General features: G+C 34.5%; 1 protein-coding gene across 4 annotated transcripts; it reads right to left on the bottom strand.

The window, feature by feature from the left end:
• Positions 1-82: 82 nt before the first annotated feature.
• On the bottom strand, positions 83-20,431 carry LOC112571438 (molybdate-anion transporter-like). 4 transcript variants are annotated; one of them, XM_025250411.1, is made up of 14 exons: positions 20,140-20,431; positions 19,540-19,684; positions 17,595-17,655; positions 17,029-17,136; positions 16,248-16,366; positions 15,622-15,758; positions 15,163-15,350; positions 14,522-14,592; positions 14,091-14,145; positions 13,809-13,911; positions 13,394-13,461; positions 12,853-12,932; positions 6,868-6,921; positions 3,918-4,052 (listed from the first exon to the last, which is right to left on the bottom strand). In XM_025250411.1, the coding sequence occupies exons 1-13, from the start codon at positions 20,285-20,287 to the stop codon at positions 6,873-6,875; spliced, it is 1,332 nt and encodes a 443-aa protein (XP_025106196.1). In that variant the 5' UTR covers positions 20,288-20,431; the 3' UTR covers positions 3,918-4,052; positions 6,868-6,872. The 4 variants fall into 4 exon arrangements, 2 of the variants coding, with proteins under 2 accessions (XP_025106195.1, XP_025106196.1); XR_003100822.1 differs by having other exon boundaries at positions 3,959-4,052; positions 6,868-8,143; XR_003100823.1 differs by having other exon boundaries at positions 3,959-4,052; positions 6,868-8,044.
• Positions 20,432-20,448: the final 17 nt, after the last annotated feature.

Here is a 20,448-nt window from a genome sequence, read left to right as displayed (position 1 = left end):
CTCCTTTAGCAACCTTCACTCTGTTACAAATTCAACAGAGCACTGAAATTACAGATGACAAGAAGGAAATGAAACTCAGATCTGAAGTTCAGATGTACTTTATTAAACATCATGCAGTATGTGCAGCAGAACTAAATATTAATAGGGCACACAACACCAGAAAAAGTACATCTGGAGGGTGTGTATGCACACATGCCTGTGCCTGTGCATGCATGTGTGCATGAGAGGGTTGTAGACTAATTGAGAATGTGCATCCATGGAACCAAAATACAATCACAAAAAAATATATATGACCACCAAAAACCCTAAAAAACACATCTACATATTGCAAAAAGTGCAAGTGTACAATATATTTTGAATGTCAAGGTACTGATTCCTAATTTTTTAAATTCTTATTTATTATTGGCTACCAAATTGTGCTCAAAACAATGAGTAACACTGGCTGTCATGGCAAAATAATCAATGTTGGTAAATTTTCCTGACCACTTAAAAAAAAAAACTGTTGCATCCCAAACGAAAATTTAAAATGATATACATGAACATTTTTGCAATCACTGAGACAAACGTGCCAAGATTGGTTGGCAGATGGTTCAGATAGTTTGTCATTACTATCAGATGGTAAGCAATCATCATCTCACATATTTTCTTCAGGTGTTCCCCCATATAAGTAGACAGCCTTACCAAGAACAATCTCATTTTTAAAAACTATTATTACATCATAATTAACTGAACGAACAAGTTACATTTTACTTCAAATGACATATAATAAACGTATTTAGAGGATAAAAACCCTGATATGCTTTGGCAAAAACTTGTATTATCAACCCTGTGTAATGGTAGGTGGTTTATCTCACTTAGATTTTAGAACGGTCATTAGAACTGCTGTTCCAATCTAATTGCCATATCTTTTTGTAAAACATACAAAAGTAATATGACTGCATATCTTTACATAATATTCTATTTTTTATGTGCTTGCACCCTTTCAAAACACCACAGACTTTCAAGTCACTTATGAAATAAACAGCTGATTGTGTGTACTTACACTTCAAAATAAACTTTACTGCTGTGATTATCCTCAAATATTTTCAATCTTACAAAGAAAGCAGTGTCACCTAGACTAACAGTCATAGGGTGGTGAACTGCATATGGTTCCCCATGTCAATGACATGGTATTGGATAAGCAGATGCCAATCCTTTACTGAGTTTTACCTATTAACACAGTTAGGTGTGCAGGAAGAATGCTAATGAAAATGTAGGCATCTCTTACTTTGTAGGACTGAAATAAAATAACACAATTTATCATACATATTTATTCATCTATAATGATCCAAACTCTTAGTTTTTGAGACTAACCATAAAGATGATCCATAAAAGTTGAATTCGTGAAACTTTGTTTTCTAAAACATGAATTTTGCTAAAGATAAATTAATCATGGAATGAACTTACATTAACAGATCAGTATCATTTTTTTTAACAACGGAATCAAATCATTACCAGTGGACATTGCAATAATCTGGTTTGCTCTGGGGATAAAAATCTTACTATTGCATTGTTTAAGAAAATAAAAAAATGCACAGTTGAAATCTTAGGTTGGGAGTGTTTTATCTTTTAAGTACAAAAAGAGACAAGTGCCATAAAACACCATAAGAAAACCAAACCCCCCCTTCCCCCATCAAGAATCCCACTTCAGAAAGACAAATTCTTTCCTTAAGACATCATGTCTGGCATCACTTTATTATATACAAAGGTGCTTGTGCCTATACCAAAGACCACTTACATGATATCAAGTGCATTATGCAATAACTCCATCCTCCAAAACACGACGCTGGTACTTTTGAGGAAGGGATGATTCCAGATACATAACAACACCGGAAACTAACATTTAATAATAATAAGCACATTTATATTTCTGCATTTAACTCTTAATCATTACATTTTAACAGGTCATACAAAATTATCTAACTTTACAGGCAACCTTAGTCATTTTATTACTAATATCATTAACAGATATTTATAAATGCAAATCTTAAGACATGTTGGGTCAAAAAAGAATATCTAAATCTCTACCTCTGTTTCTTTCATGGCAAAGCAAGTCAATGGAAACTTTGACATAAAGCAAATTGTGCTGTATAAAGAGAATATAATGCTTTAAATTTAGCAAATAAGCCACCTAAATAAATGTTTAAATAGGCTCTGAGTAAACAGGGTGTAAGAAGCTCAGACAGTTCTCTGCATTCTAACCAGTATTCAGGTAGGAATGATTGTAACAACTATAGATAATTATAAATGGACAGAGAATAATTTTCTTGTTTTATTACCAGTGACTAGCATAGGGAGAGACAGTAAAAAAAAATCCTGAAAAAAATTAAGAGGAAAAGAAACTAATGAAACTATTCTAAATAGTACCAAAGCAAACTGCAGGTGCAATCTATTATAGCTCCCACAAATATTGCACAAAAACAACCTGTTACCAATCAAAGATAAAATTCCCCTCATACAACTACCATCTACATATTCATTAAAAATAAACTCAGTACATTTCTTGCCCGCTTTAAATTTTGATTTTGGCATATTTCTTAAGCACTGTTTGTAGTCACTGGAATAGTTAAAAATTATTTTTAAAATTGCATCTTTTCTCGTGTAAACATTTTTTAAAATCACTTTAGGTAAACTGTGAATGACATACTTGAGAAGACCCTGAACAGCTTCTGGCCAGCTTTCATTAATATTAATGGCAAGTGGTAGCAGGATCGTATAATATCCTGTCTTTATTTAATTTTATTTTAGATATTTGATTCCATGCTGAACAATATGTCTCTTGACACTTATACCCTGATACATATAATAAGCAAAAGAGATAAGTTAATAAATCATTTGTAATTTGTTCTAATTTTGCACCATGACAAGTGAGGTATAGTTCCATTTACTCTTAGTAGAAAGGTGACAGATGCAGTAATGTAATTATGCCAAGTTTGGGACCACCTCTGATCCCAGTTTAATGGCTGAAGCTGGAACTGATTCCTCTTCAGATTATCTCATTAAAGAGTCATCTAGCAAAAGAAAACTGCCAATTTTTTTTTTAAAGTTTTCCCTCCTTATTGATGAAAGATCAGTCTTCAGTTCTTTCATGCTAACTATTACCTGTCTAAGTTAAAACTGAGATTATGTCTTTCACGACGACTACTTGTAAAATAAAATATTCCACCTAAGTTAGCAATGTGCAACCTGATGCACGATGAGGATTAGATAGACAGAAGTTAGCAATGATCTTTTTATAAACTGACAATAAGATACATCTTTTAAGATTCTCATCAGTCAGAGAAGTTAAGAAACTCAAGAACTAAACTGAATTCTGGTGTCCTATGATTCTACATTGAGTGTAAACACTGAAATAAAAATTCACAGACAGCATTCCCAGATGGTACTCAACTGTGAACAAAAAAAACAAAAATCACTTCTTTTGACAGGATGTAACAATCAAACTAATAAGCAAACTATGCTGCATTTACTCAGCTCTGGTGTGCCATGCTCATGCCTCTGCCTGCTTTGAAAAACAATTTTAAAAAAACAACAGAGCAAAATAAATCTCTAAGAACTAATGGAGTGAGCAGAAAGAGACTAGCAGAGAATACGTGCATCTATTCCTGCTTATTTTTTACGTGCAGTACCAAGGAAACAGTTTTAAAAACCCGAAACAGCAACAAAATTATCCACAGAAAAGAAATTTATTCTTCTCCTTAGCACACTATTAAAGTGTTTAATACAGAAGCATCAGTTTGAATCCAAAAGTTCCTCTGACAATGTCAGAAGGCATAATTTTGAATCCAAAAGTTCCCTCGACAATGTTGGAAGGCAGCATCCTCTCCACTGGCATTTCCCATTTTCCCAGCAGAGCAGATCAGCCTGCTTTATTTTAGACTATCTCCTCCTCCACTTCATCAAGTGGTTTGCTGCCCTTGGACGGAACATCCATGTCTTCATCCTTTGGCAGCCCGAGTTTGTCCACAGTGGTGGATGGCAGAGTGTGGGTCTTGGGCAGTTTTTCATACAACCTGTGACCGGTCACACACACATGCACACAAACACACACATGCACACACACACACATGCACACACACACACACGATTATGTGAGTTTGAGAAACATCAGTCTCGAACATGCTGTTTATATTTCAGGAAAATTTTGAACTAAGGATTTTCTAAACCAACCCACCACCAAATATTTAGGCAGGAACATGCAGTTGATGACTGCAGAAAGCATTATAAGTGAGAAAATACTTATTACACTTACACTCACCCTCATGAAATTAACATTTTCTTGGCTATAATAAGGCAATTTTTTTTTTTTTAATGACAATGGCTTCTGAGCATTCTAACAGCTGATGAGGTGTCTTGGTTTGCTTGAGGTATCTTAAGTAACCAATTTTCAGAGACATAGACAAAACACAGATAGGCAATACAAGCATGTATTAAACTATCTCTGAAACTAAAATTATATAATAATGTATGTCTGAAAGGATCACTATCACCAATATTTTTAGAATATAGCAATGATGATGCTTTTATAGGTGGAATCCCAGGCTATTTGTACGTTTCATTACCAGGCCATGAATATGGAAAACAACTGACAGGGGAAAGGTGTTAAATAACAGTATTCTTTCACCAAACACACACATGCACAAAACACATACAAGTCCAGTGACTCACATATGGTTTTTAGTAGATGGAAATCTTTTATTTTATCTTGAAGTACCAATTAAGGCTGTTTCAACATGACTATGTACATGTGCCAAATGTAGAAATTTGAAATCAAAATTCAATTTTTTCTGGCCTAAATGTATTGTTTTGCTTTAAAAGCATATTGGTGTACTGGCCACTCCAACATTTTAAGGTCACATGGTCTCTTTATGCCTAAGATGGTTGAAGGTCAATGGTTATAGTTGAAGGAAATATACCATTATAAAGTCACATGGTCTCTTTAGGGCTAAATAAGGTCAAAGGTCAATGCCTATATATATAATTCAATAGAATATGCACAACTGAATTTGATATTGATGACAAAATACTGCTTTAGAGCTTTTGACATTAGACGTTCAGATACAAAAATGTCTAAAACTTTTTTTTTTAAAGATAAGCCTTTGTGTTTTATGACACTACTGAGGAACTATAAAGGTCTCAAAAGGTAAAACTGGTATACATGACTGAAGTCATATCAACTGTCAAAGCTCAACTATTTGAAAGACAAATTTACCAGGAAAAAGAAATAAATAAATGAAATGAAATAGAGGACATAATAAGTAAATTACAAATATACCATCAGAATAATATCACCAAACAGAAGCAGTCTGGGGACATTAATGACCAATACCAAATAGGGAAAAAGAGAACACCGCACCCACAGCAGAATCAACAAGTGCGCCTCTCCTAATGTCATGCATGTTTATAGTCTTAAATAATAAATAATATCCAACAATCAAAAATATACTTCAAAGTTTTTCAATGCAATTTTTAAATTGATATTCAATTAATGATGGTCTCATTCTGCTTGTCCAAGAGTTGCCATTGCAATTACATGACAGGAAGGCATATTGTCCTTTTTGAACATACTGGTGCATCAGAGTTACTCGCTCTACAAGCAAACTATTGTATGGAAGCAGTTATTTACCTCTGCAGCAAACTACACGCTTGTTTCCAATGCTAAGCAGATAGCTAATATTACCAGTATAATCACAGAGTTCACCATAAGCATTATTAATGTATTACATTAATGTGTTAATGTGCTAACAAGGGCACCCTTCTCAGTTTCTTGTTAGTGTTTCTATGTAGCTAGGTATAATGTTTATGTCACTAATACAGCCATAGCACGGATTCACTTATCTAATCTTATTATTCATCTATATCACACACACACTTTTTCACATTCCTTAGTAAAGATCCATGCAGAAAAAATTATCAAGTGCATGTTCAAATTATAAAATCTGTCACTGTATTGTACTTTAGGCAGTCAACAAATCGACTGGTGCACCTAGCCTTTCATTAGAGAGAACCAACTTTATTGCACTTTTCTGTTTATAACCTCCTCTCCAAAATGATAAATTTTCTAAATTTTTTTATGATTATGCTTATATAGTACATGTGCTTTATCTGAACTTATGTAAAAATTAGTTTGACGAGTGAAGCTACTTTATTTCAGTTTAGGTGCTGACCTAAATTTAGGTGTTAACAGTTGGGCTTCATATACATAAGTTTTTTAATGACTAAAGGACATCTTTAGAATCAAAGCAAATTTATGTCATTTACAATTTAGTGTTTCAACCTTGTTGAGCATACACACACAAACTACCAGTCTAAATCATTACCATTCCCTGTGATTAAAAATAAACACCTAAACTATCGATGAAAAGTGATTTTCCCTAGGATCACATAAGCCATGTCTCGAATACAATTCACCATTTATATTGTAATTCTTCTGTTCTATCATTTGTCTCTAAGTTATTTATTTCCACACTTTTACTGTTATGTTACACATTTCATGTATAATCATGAAAAAGAGTTTCTTAAAAATAAAACAACAGAAAAAATAAAAATAAATTATTTAATCTAGCAATATTTTTTGAGTTCTCTCCTATGTTTAGCTGACGATTGAGAAACATATTTTAAAGAGAAAGTAAAGAAGAAAAAAAAACCATGTGAACAAAAAACTAAGCTATCTATTCAGCAAGTTACTCAGCATCATGACCAACCATTTGCATCTTAGATGATGGACCTAAATCCAGCTTTATGCCTGGAACTGTCCCCTACAATGGTTTTTTTCATGAGAATTAAATTGAAAAGAAACAGATACAGGATTTCCTGGATCCCACTCACCTTTGCTAAAGATGAAAGACTTGAGGTGAATGAGAAGCGCCTTGACTGATATATCTGTTAGTGGAGTGCAAGAGACAGAAAGGATTTTGTAACCCAAAGAAAAATAATGTTTCTTGTAGAAGGTAATGTGACTTTCAAATTTTCAATTAAAATGTTTCCTCTCTTACAGCTGGTATTGTGTAAGAACAGTTTTTTAATAGCAGTGAGAATTCAAAACTAGTCCGTTTACTCCTAGTCTTACTACTCCTTGCACATTCCCTACATGAAGTTTACTTATGCTACACAACAAACTAGTTCATTTGTTTCCTTTTATATATTGATATTCTTACCCAATTTTGTCTGCATTCATGTAACAGATTGGAAACAGTTTATGCATGCTGGGCATGGAATTCATGCAGTTAGTGAGACTCACTGGCTGATTTAAAACAGACACAACAGTCTAGCAAAGAAGACTGCTGGCTAAATATAGTCTGTAGAGCAAACGTTCTGTAATGCAAACAAGCAGAGTGTCTGAAGAGAGCTGAATCCACATTTTCATATTTTCATTCATGTGTCAATAAATTTAAGAAAGTCCCCGAGGAGGTCCCATGGGAACCTCTATATACGGGAAAAAATTAAGCAACCCACCCTTGGCATGCATTACAGCCAAGACAATTCTAATGATGCTTGGGATTCCACCAGCCACTGTCCACATGTAAATTTTAGAATTAAATGCTTTTCCTTCTTTTTTTTTTAAACAAAGAAATTTACAGAATATAATTTAGATTGAAACTTTCAGCTGTAACTAAAACATGATCAATAATTAGTGTATCAGCTACCATGCACTCACAAATGAGACAGGTACTTGTGGGTCTATCACATGAGCACTGGGACATGCTGGACCATGAGTCATTAGTCTTGTAAGTTCATGATTCGACTATTTCAGTGCACACACCCAAGCTTCATGCTCAGCCATGTTTTCTACGCCAGATAACTACAATGGATATCAGACATATGTGAAAGGTCCTCATCAACAGTATAGAGTTATTCATAAAGCCATTCAACCATGCCCTTTCTTTAAAAAAACAAAACAAAACAAAGAAGAAAAAGCTTCCTGATTGCAGCTTGGGTTCTTGTAATGGAGATGCAAAAATATGGGTTATCCTCCAGGCATTGAGCAGGACCTCAAGCATTTAGGCTGCAATGCACGAGACATTTGTAAAACATTTGAAAGTACTTAGCTGTTCTTGTCACTTTTGAAGATTCATTTTGGTGGACAAGTAAGCAATCTGCATTGCTAAGCATTAAAAAAAAAGAAAAAAATTAGGACCTGATTTCACAACTTTAGTAATGTGACATATAACCCTTATGTTCAATGCAAGTCAGCATGTCTGCTCCTGATCAATTTCTCATCAGAGCTGCTTCTCCATATAATGATAGTTTGGAATGCCAACCACCACAATGCTAAGTTTCCAATGAAACCTTTCATTTCAAATGCTTTTACACCTTGCAACACATGGATTCAACACTCCCCATCTACAAAAGCAATTTTGCACCATTTATATCAATTTCTTCACCTATTTACTATCAGCTGCTTTGTCTCAGAGCTAAGATTTTGACCAGCCTTCACCATGTCTGAAATCAACTGAATAGATCTCAATGAAAGCAAATGACAATTTTCATGATGCTGTATGAGATCTGTGAAGTTTCTAAGACACAACTCAGAGTGCTTGAAATGTATTCTAATATCTAGCAGAAAGAGAAAGAGTGCAAACCCATCACGGCCCAGACAGCATATTCGATAGGACTTTGAGACTTAAGAAACATAACTGCCATTCAGTAACAGTCAATCACTTTTTGACAATTTGGGACTGCATGGTGTCTTTTCAAAGACCTCAGAACTGAGCACCCAACTACTTAAGACATTGTGATACTCCAAAATGTGCAGCCACACCTATGGCAAAAGTATGCAAAATACTGTGACAGTTCCAAAGTGAACTGCCATGGCTGTGATGTGACTAATGTATGCAAGATCTTGTGATATTTCCATAGAAGGCTGCAAAACAACACAAGACTTTGCTGCCATAATGCCAAAAGGAGCTACCACATTTTCTGTTTACAAACATAAACAGCATGCCAAACTGGAGTCTCTTCACACCATCAAGTAAACAAATGAAATCTCTGACTCTTTAATAAGCCAATACTCTTGCAATCAATACATACTGCAAATATACATAATTCTTTGATTTCTTTTGAAAATTAATCATAACCTACACAAAGCAATGTCCTCGCATGTGTCTGCTCATTCGCTTTATATTTACATTCACTTTAGCAAGCGATGTCAACAAGATTGCATAAGAACGATATATATATACACATAATGGTTACCAGTCACTTCATCACAAAATCACACAGACCAAACCATACTGACCTTGATCCAAAGTCAGAGACACTCAAACAAGTTTTCATTTTTATTTATCAGGAAACCAAAAACACCTGATGAATCAAAAAAGAACTTAAGAGTGGTGCATGCTTCTTGTATCACACGCTGAACATGACTTTTTTTTAAACCATTAAGCCTCTGAGAAACAAAAAAAAAAAAAAGCAAAATTTTCCCCAAATATTTCACCAAGTACCTACATCACAACAGAGGCTGCTTTGACTCAGCTCTATCAACCTGAACCCAAATTCAGATTAGCCCCATAAAATTGATCACATAAAATGAAATCATCTTAACACCTTCAAATCAATCTATGCCCAAAAGATCATACACATCAAATATACAAGCAGTGGCACCTGTTTGATGTTAGCTAGATCCCAGTGATACCAATCAATGAAATAAAGAATTATTAAAAAAAGTGATTAAAGATAAAATTGCAGTTATGCATGATTGTGAAATTTCTTCTCTAGATGAGTAATATCAAGTGGTCTTGCCTACAGTAGTTTAGTCTTTGCTACTTACTGAGAACCATAGGGCCACCTTGCATGTGGCGCCGTGTGTAATCAAATAACAACTTTGCAGCACAAACAACAGTTCAGTTCTGTCTATGTGCAGTGCTTGAACAATGCATGGCTCTGTTGACAATGTTTATGTGATCAGTGATTGATTCATCTTTTGTGAATGGGTCAATTTGACTTTTGGTGTTGGCTTTGTTTTACATGGGTTGATTTGATCTTGGTAGGGGTCAAACTGACTCTGGATTAAGGTTCATATAGCTAGGTTGATGTGATTTTGGGTCTATTGATGCCAAAGAAACTAACAACTTCAGGCAACGGAATTCATTACATTAAAAAAACAAATCTAATTCTAGTACCTCAACAATATACATGTACATGTCTGGCCGCACATATTGCAAGTTTATTTCTAACAGAGTTTTAACTATGAGTCTGTTTTCAATGATCATTCTATTCCTGTGCTGTGCAAGAACTGGACATGAAAATGTGTTTATCATTGTTTCAGTCATTGGATCCTACATCATACCAAACCAACCAATCTAGAGCATCAGTTAAAGTCAGCAGAACAAATGAGTGAAAGTTTTTATAGTAGTAATAAATTGAACCACTTGGTGAAGCTTTAAAGAAAATATGCCTGCTGATGATTGGTCCAAGACAGTTTGAAAAGTTCCATTTTCTCCAAAAGCCAGGGCAATTGCTTTCTATTATTCCACTGTATTGGGTACCTAGAATTAACAAAACATCAGTTTTAAGAGAAATGAGATAAAAACCTGTGTATCTTGGATAAATAAACACTTCATAACAAATCCTTTGCAATTACATTAGAGGATACATAAGTGATTGCTCCAGCTGATCAGCTTAAAATACAGCCAGAAGAAAGCAGTGCCAATTCTCAAGGTCTGATCAGAGACTACCAACAGCCATTTTCAGAAGGGGTAGGGAAAGGAAAATATTTTTATGGAATGACAAGAAAATCCATCTACATATTAGAAACACCCAAAGGTATGGAGCTATGCAAAATCAAATAAAAAGAGAAAAAAAAAGATCTGATGAACTCTGGGAATGCATCCTACACTGTTTTACCAGAATGAATCAAGAGGACAAAAGAACCAAACAGACAAATGAAAGAATGGATCTTATGTGGGCAAAGCAAGTTGATCATAACTTAGCAGAACTATCCAGTGAATAATTAAAAAAAAAATCACCAAGAAATATGTGTAAACTTTAGTGACAAGACTTGCTGAGAGCTAACATGCGAGAACTGCTGGTATCTTTGTGTGTGTGCGCCTGCATGTAAACTCATGTAAGAGACAGGAGAGATGGTATTCTGTGTAGACCGACATAATTTTTAAAAAAATGACAAATGAAAATACTTCCTCCTTTTTTTTTTTAAATTTCACATGATCCTTTGTACTATAGTATTTATACTCGTCTGTAGCACAGTATGACAGTAGGAAATACTGAAACTTCCAACAAGTCATCCTGCCACACCTCTCCACACACTCGACTGGCTGTTATTTACAGTTTGAACTATTCAGCCTGTTCAGTATTTCTAGATAGTGGGATGACTGCAAATGTGTGATTGATGATTGCTCAGAAAGGGGCCATCATTAAGACAAGCAAGTCCCTTGGCAAAATAAATTCTTATTTTTTTCTGCTTGAAAAAAATGTATGAACAACAGACTCTAACTTTTTTTCTTTTAAAGTGTGAACCTTCTTTGTCATAAATATTACTCTTATTGCTGTTCAGCAAAAACCTTCAGGATACAACCATCACCTACCTTCAAATATTAGCCTTTTAACAGCAGCAGTTATTGAATGTTTCTACAATGATCTTCCCTTCAGTAGTCTGATATAAGAATGATTATTATCCTCTGGAAAAAAAGTATGAAGTTATTACTTGTCAGCGATTTATATTTAGTTGCACAATCAAACTTCAGTACATATTTTATGATAAAAATTTATAAAATTTTGTTTTAACCAAATCAATCTATCCCTTTTCTATTATTCATCAGATTTGAAATACAAGCATTTATAATCTGTCCTTAGCACTTAGTTGTGTTTATCATCAACAAGCCAAGCATTTATCACTCTAGCGAGAACAATTCATATTTATATCAGATGAAACTTATAAAACAAGACAAAAGACAAAAATCCTACCTGTGGCTAAGAATCTTTATTCACAGCAAGTTTTTCCCCAGGCAAAATGCGCCTGCGCATGCTGCTGTTTGTTTTATTATCTGTGGTTCTATCCATGACAGCAAAGTATGGAAGTGATATGGGTCCATCCGTGCAAAGTCATTGTTACCATCCTTGGCAACCACATGATCAAAGCCTGGTCAAGCTCTCATTCTATAATAGATCTTTCTATTTCTTTTTCTCCCACTTCATTACATTAATATATAATGCAAACATTATATATTGGCATATATTATAAGCACATCAGAATCCATGAAATCTGCTGCTTAGCTGAAAAAGAATTTTAGTCTCACCCAACATGTTTCTGAAACAACATAATTGAATGTTTGTTGGGGTAACGAGCAGTCCCCAGAGCTGTTAACAAAACATTTTGAAAACTACTATTTGGGGAAAAAAATAGATTTGCCAAATTGTTTGATTTTTTTGGTGTCCAAAGCTTAAGTACTCAACACATTCCTCAAATACAACCATGACACTCTCTTTTCATAGTTCTTGCATGGCAGCCCGCATAATTTTCTTTAAAAGAACAAGCGAAAAAAAGGAGCTAATTTCTCACACATAAATATGAATTTCCAGACAGAACTTAGACCAAGCAACATGTTTCATCATTTGTAGCCAAACTGCTATTTTGGTAAATCAGCCAAACAGAAACAGATTCATCTGCATGAAAGTGTCTCTCTTCCATAGCTTATGACAACCAATAAATGTCAGCATAAATGAGTAGCTTTTATGCATGGGAAAAGGAATCGGATATATTCAAGCAACCCACCTCAGGAACATCACCAATGAGGACCTCCTCCAAAAAACCCCACAAATGCCTAAAGAGAGCTTACTGCTAGCAAACATACTCACGTGTAAAGCCAATGCTGTACAAAACTAGCAGCCAGAAGGAAAAAGGTGCAGCACTGAAATATTATTTTCATTGGAAGGCTCTGCAGATTAAAAAGAAAAGTATCATGATCAATCATAATCATCACCATTATTAACTTCAGCATAACTGCCAGTCATAAACACATCTCAATGTAATAATAACTAGATTTTCCTAGATAGAATTTACTCTGGCCTGTTTAAGTCTAATGCAAAGAAGCATATAATAGGAAGAAGACAAGAAGACATTCATACAAATTAAGAAAATATTGATGCGATTACAATACCCTGACAATAAACATCCCTTGTTGTCTCAGGTACATAAGGCCAGTTTATGAACAAGAGCTGCAATAAATAATGCAGCAGATTGTTTATAATTATATAATTTTCAAAGACCATGAAATGTGACATCATGATTTGAAAGTGTGGTAGCACATTTAAGTGGAAAGCTCTAAGCCATGGAGTATAAGCATAAAAAATGAGATTTCTCTATTTATGTATATTTACATATGAATAACATACAAACCTGAAGAAGAATAAATATAACAATGAGATTCAGTGGAATCCGGAAGAGGTTCATTGTTGTTGCTCGTGCTGAAGAAAGAAACATTAAAGACAATTTATGTATTACTTGAAGCACAATATTCAATTTAACAAATTATAATAATAGTTTTGCTTTCTGGTGAAATTAAGTGTAAAAGAAACATTTTCCCTCTCTCTGAACAAATTTAGGAAAACTATCATAACTTCCGAAGCACCAATGACATTCCATTTACAAATATAGGTAAGCCAAACTTCCTGACTTTTAAGTCATATATTCAATGAAAATAATGACAAATTGGACAGTTAGCAATGTAATACAGTCATAATAATTTTTTCAATGAAGACAGTAAAATATAGTCAAGAAAAGAAATAGCAGCTAATTTGATGTCAATCCTTACTTTCCTCTGGGACATATTTGCCTCTCATAGTACTTAGAGAAGGCCAGAAGATCCCAACACATGTTTCAAACACCAGAAAGCCAGCAAAAACAATCAATTGGTTCTGCAAAATAAAGACATGCCATTGACCTAAACCTTTAAAAAATGTTTTAACTATTGCAAATTTAACAACTTATTAAGCAGAACATTTATTCATATTGTAAATTCAGTGTAAATGGATACATCTAATACATGACTACTTTACAGCTTTTTTCTAAACCATTAGCAATATTAGTATCTCACCCCTGCAAAGAAGATAGGTGTGGCCAATGCAATAGAGGACACAAATAAAACTGTCCTGAAAAAAAAGAGAGCCAAATCATTGAACTATCACTCACTGATCTCCTTTGATATTATGCATCGTACACACCAAATACAAACATTCTTTAAAATACATTTTGGGTATGATGTTAGCAATTGAGAAAGTTGTCATAAAAGTCAAATAAAATGAAATACATACATTATTAATTCTGATCTGCATTCACATAGCCACGAGATAAGTTGCTGAACATGGGGCAGGAGAGTTAGGTCGAGAAAACCATTACAATGCAAATAGTTTGTTAATTTTTAAAAAAGCAAATACTATAATATAATGTTTGGGTTTACTGAGTAATAATATGATTTTTAAAAAATCATGAAAGAATCACAAGCACAAGTTAGCACTTGAAAATTACCTCATGAAACTTTCCACACTAGTATACTTGGACAACAGTTTGAAGAGAGATGAGCCTATCATGATTGCCACCTATAATGGACAGACAAAATAAGAAACACGAAGACTTAGTGCCTGCAAATGACAGTGACTTTATAAATGCAGATCCACAAGATTGCTATTGTCACAATGTCATATGTGGTTATCCCTACACCTTTAAGTGGGGATGGGAGCTATATGGCTTGCCAAACACAATCACACTTTACATTTAATGGTTTTTCAACCCTTTTGGATCACAAACTTAAAATATGTGAATGAACATGTTAATCTATAGTCAAGAAAGTTTTAATGATGAATTATGACTGCTTTCTGCAATATTTCATCCAGCAGAAAACTAGATAGAACCTACCACTATTCCTGGCCAAAGATGCATTTGAGGACTCATATATAACGATTGTTTCAGTAAGATGATAGTCAAGAAATATTATAGGAATTACACACACGTACAAAATCAATCTTAAACACATGACATTACAGCCAAGAATTGGCTAACGGCAATAAAACTCAAGAACAGCTAGTTAAATAAATAACTATTTCAAATACCAGATGAAATTCAAATGCACCATTCTATAGATCAGTACATGTCAGACATTAAAAACATACCATGAAGGCTGCAAAGATATGGCCATGTGGAATGGTACCTCTGTGTCCTTCCTGAGAGATGCCATCTTTGTTAGCCTGTTCTTCTTCAGGCATGCTGGGTGTTAGGGCTGGAGTCCACTCAAGTACAAATACATACATGGAGCCCTCAAACAATGACTGGATAATTCCAAGGCACAGAATCTTGTGATCTTCCATTGCAAGCATACACACACACACACACACACACACAGTTTAATATAAAAGAAAAGTAGCAGGTAAAAAATTACTGATCAACATCTGGTCATTTATGCTTGAAAAGTCAATTAAGTATCAAGCACACATTTAAAACACAGCTTTATATCTACACTATGACCCGCGTATCACAAAAGCCCCCATAATGCTGAGATCAGCAAGAGCAATCTGACATTATCATACTGATGCACTTAAATATATGCTGAAAGTCTAATTTGGCATGCACACCATTGCGGATTGCTTGAAATGCAGAAGAAAAGGAATGGCGAAAGCTGCTACTTTTATCTCCATAATTTTCAGTCCAAGTGAAGATGATCATTACAACCATGATGCACAACAGTAGAATTGACACATCAAATGGGGCTCTGCCAAGGAAATATGCAAAATACATCCGTATTCAACAGAATAAATTAGTTTGCAAATTTCAGATTTATTTTTACTCCACTAAGAAAACAGCTGCTACAATAAATAACCTTGTACTAGTGATAATCAGCATTTATCATCAATCAAGTAAAAGCACAAAAAATGTCTACAGTACCACTGTCTGCTACCTAGAATTTAAACATCATGTGTTCTTTATACGCCTAAATGCAGTTAAGTGTTTATACACATATGCATGATCAGATGTATTATAGCAAAATTTTAAAAAAAAATTTAAATCTGCAAAATGTTACAATAAAAATAGAAATAAAAAGACAGCTTAAAGCTTACACACTGCACTACACAATGCATCAAAATGATAACTGTCAGAAGATGAAAATTGTTTGAAGATTGCTAATTGTTTTGGGGTTGTTGTTGTTGCTGCTGCTGTTGTGTTGGTGTTTTTTTTTTTTTGGGGGGGGAGATTTACTTACACAAAGCCAAAGACATCAGCAACTTTTTGAGCAAGGAGACCAGCGACGATTGCTACCAGTGAATTTCCCAGCACTGCATGACTGAATATGTTCCCTAACAAATCTGATTCAAATCCACGCTGTTTGAACAAGAAAAAATCCCCAGGCATAATATCTATTGAGCTTTTATAGTTCCAAATAAGTTTTCTTGGACCATTTCAAATTGAAAATCACACACATATATACTCTCTATTACTCAGTCTTTCTATCTTGCTCCCCTACCCTCAATCAACAACCGAGTCAGTATATTAAAGACAAAATCTAAAACCATTTGCCTCAACTTAAAGCCACTGCATACCTAAAAATCCTGTTCTTGTTTACAAAACTAAGACTTTTTTAGCCTTTTATCCTTTGTTGTTTTTGTGTGTATGCATGTCCACGTGTGTGTGTGTGCGCACGTCTGTGCATGCAGCTACCAAAGAAATCATATTCTGATACACTATGATGTGAGTACTGTAAGGAAAATTAAAAGCATAAATACAAAGATAGCTTAGCATACTGTTTCCTGCTAATCTCAATAGGATGCACAATACACTGACAGTATAAAAATTAAAGGTTGTTATAACTGTTGCAGTGGCATTATGCATCTTATTATCAGGATCTGCACACTTCCTCTAATATCCAGTAGAAAAATGAAATTAGTTATCTCTGCTTATTGCTTCTCCATTGTGAATGGATGTGTAACTGAAATAATGGTGTTTCTGACAAGTTATGTGTATTTAAAATGTATAGCCAGACCCACCTTATGATGTTCATATATCAGCCATGACTCAAAAGCGCTGTACAAAATAGAGGTGGCCATGCCTCCAAGTACACGCCCCAACATAAGTACCCAAAAGTTTGCGAAGTGCTAAACAGGAAACAGAGAAAGGAGTTGTACTCATTTATTGTCATATTCATAGTAATACCCAAGTCCTAGTTATTGGTTGCAAGAAAGATGAATGGAACAAGGCAATCAAAGGTGAAGAAGTTGTTACAAGAGAACTCCTAGTAAAACAGGCAGTAAAAACACAAAGTGGAAGACAGGCAAAAGTTTTGGGACTATATGATGTAGACCCCATTTTGCTTTTGAAATTGAAATGTTTACATTTCAGGTTTTTTTCTCTTCTCATGTCAGAACCCTAAAGACTTTCTAGTTTATAATCTGCTTGATATTTTCCACCACATAAAAGTACTGCCTAAAATAACTTGAAAATAATTAAGGCCAAGCTGATGAGAACAAAATCAAATAGATTTCTGGAAATTTGCAAAAAGATAGTAATAAATCTGGACAAATTAAGCCAGAAAGGTAAAATGTGTCAATGTTACCTTTGTGACACAGGCCAAGCTGTATAAAATTCCATACAGGATACAATTTGCCCTTCGGCCACTGAAAAGTAATTGAGACAGTGCTTCAAGATAAAGGAAAGATAATTTGTTCTTTGTTTACTTGGCTGATTATTTACCCAGCATATTACAAGGGCATTACTATGAACTACAATTTTCATAGCCCTGCCACTTGAAAGTAGCCCAAATTGTACAATTTGTATAACAACAATAATGCCACCCCCACCACCAACACACACAGACACACATGCATACATAAATCCACATACAATAAAAAGTAAACAGGTGTTTACACACACAATGTAAGCAAAATTAAAAACACGTTCACAAACACAAACACACAATAGATGTACATAAAACTAAAAACATATTCATGCATCCTGGTGTATAAATGTTACATTGTTCAACATTTGTTGTATTCTTCATTATCTGCACTGAAGTCAAGAGTTTAAAAAAAAAAAGTATTCATGTCCTGGTGTGTCAACATTACACACTCTATATGACTCAACATTAACAAGACCCCCAGTCCCTCCTAAAATAGAATAAAATAACTTTCAGCAGTTTGAAGGAAATCTTGAATGGTACAAATTGTGGTCTTTTTGGAGTAATCAGTGCATAAAATCTGCTACGTCTCCCACTCACAGTAACATCTAACATTGTGGCAACACTGAATTCATATCAAGTGGCTGCATGTTCATACTTCTAGTGTGCCATAAAACACCAAGATTAGGTGCAAGGTACAACACTTCAGTTAGTATATGCCTACAAACATTGTGACTGCTTATTTATTACTAAACAAGAAGTTCTCGAATATAAGGTTACAATGGAAACAATTTTTTTTATGCAGAATAGGAAAAATGTCAATAAAATTCATGTACTTCTTTTCATGTATACAATTTTAAGTAAAGAAACTAGCTTGAAATGTTTATATATTATTCTGGTGGTTCGCAGGCTCAAATTTTAAACAAGTCATGTGTCAGGATCTTGCCCCCTGCCTGATCAGCAAAAATACGTATCTGATATTATAAACAAAGGAAGTAGAAGAAAACTGTTGGATTCTCCTTCCACATACTATTTATTCCCAAGGCAAATGGTGGGGAATGTCTGGCCTCTTGGTCACGTAAGGCCCACGAAATCATGTGGTTTGGTATGGCCAAGGCAATTATGAGTGAAAGTTGAAATTCAATAAATCTAGGATCTTTTTTTCATCACAACATAAATTTATATTACATGGAACATAATAATGATTCGCTGTTTTAAGAGATAAGGAAGGTCCATCACAGGACAGATGTGTGCTCATTGGCTGCTCGCAGTCTGCCTGTACTTTGGTTACTTAGAGGACAGTCAATTCCAGACAAGTTGGTACAGTATCAGTTGTGAAAGTATTAACACACTCTGGCAAAACTATGGTTAATACAGCAAACAAATTTTTAAGATGACAATTTTGCATGGCCCATGAATGTCAAAAATATCCATATGACCCTTGGCATAAAAAAAGGTTCCCTAACCTTGCCCTAGGCACTGCAAACCACTGCTTCTATGACTGTTAGTCTAGGAAATTCTTTCCTTTGTGTTTAGTAACCTATACTGAAAGTTTTACTGTAACAATCAGAAGGCAAAAGCAAACTAAATGTACTTCCTTCACTGTAATACTTTAAAAATATTAATTTGTCCCTATAGGTACCAACATTCATCATCTGCACCAAAACAAATCAAAACAATAAAGACAACCTAATCCAAAATAACTGATAAACAATGCCTTTTGCTAAATGCTTTTGCATTAACTAATTTTATGACCAGCCTTTAGATCAAAAGCTTTTTAAATCAACGTTTAATACATGGTTAGCATCAGTTCCTGTACAGGAAACCAGACAATAAGCTTTAAGTTTTAATTCAAACATAAATGAAGAATGTCTGAAACACTCACTATCGGTCTGCAAATGACCCTACAATAGTTCCAATCATCATGCTAGATCCAAATCCAGCCACAAAGAGAATTTCAATCTGGTGTGGGGTCATACCATAGCTGTCATACAACACATACACATGTGGTCCTTGCAGCCAGTCTCCAGCTAAAATAATAAATGTAATTCAAAGTCAACATTTCGTTGACTGATCATAACCACATAATACTGATCATTTTGAGGAAAAATCACAAAGTCACACAATTACAGATGTAAACATGAATGCATTTAGATGTATGCAAGAGCTATGAATTTATGTGGAAGCAAATATTTCATAGACACACACACACATACGTGCCTGTCATGCACAATTTTTACAGTTCCTAAATTTACAAGAATGATAAGTAGACAAACGTTACAAAATAAGCTTACATGCCAAATTCCTACATGTTCTGTATAAATGCACACAACATCAAACTTCTACTCTTTATCGTTTAATTGTCGAAATATATTATTTTCAATAGTCATCATAAACAATAATCACACATATTCCGTGATAGTGAAAGTGATCCTTAAAGTAACAAATATCAAACAGTTTATTTCTGAAACGCAACAGTACTCACCCATTGCCAGCAGATAAACAGTGAGATACGATCGTTGGAAGAACGCAAAGTTTGCATCTGATACTGTAGGTAAGGCGGCTCTAGTTATAAAATACAAAATTATGCAAACTACTGACAAGATCCAAAATACTTGCAAGAAGAACGACATTGCTGGAAGTTAAAGGTAAATTATGAACAGATTCACCGCAGTCTCCGCAACTTTCCTCCTTCTTGGGACGTAGCCGCAAAATGTATAGGAAGAGCAATAACAACGTAAACGAACAAGCTGCTGACTTGTATCCGGGAAATTAAGATAAAATGAGAATCGAA

The sequence above is a fragment of the Pomacea canaliculata genome, linkage group LG9 (assembly GCF_003073045.1).
Source record: "Pomacea canaliculata isolate SZHN2017 linkage group LG9, ASM307304v1, whole genome shotgun sequence".
NCBI classification, from domain to species: Eukaryota; Metazoa; Mollusca; class Gastropoda; order Architaenioglossa; family Ampullariidae; genus Pomacea; species Pomacea canaliculata.
Note: the sequence above shows the minus strand (reverse complement) of the source record. Positions and strands in the feature narration are given on the sequence as shown.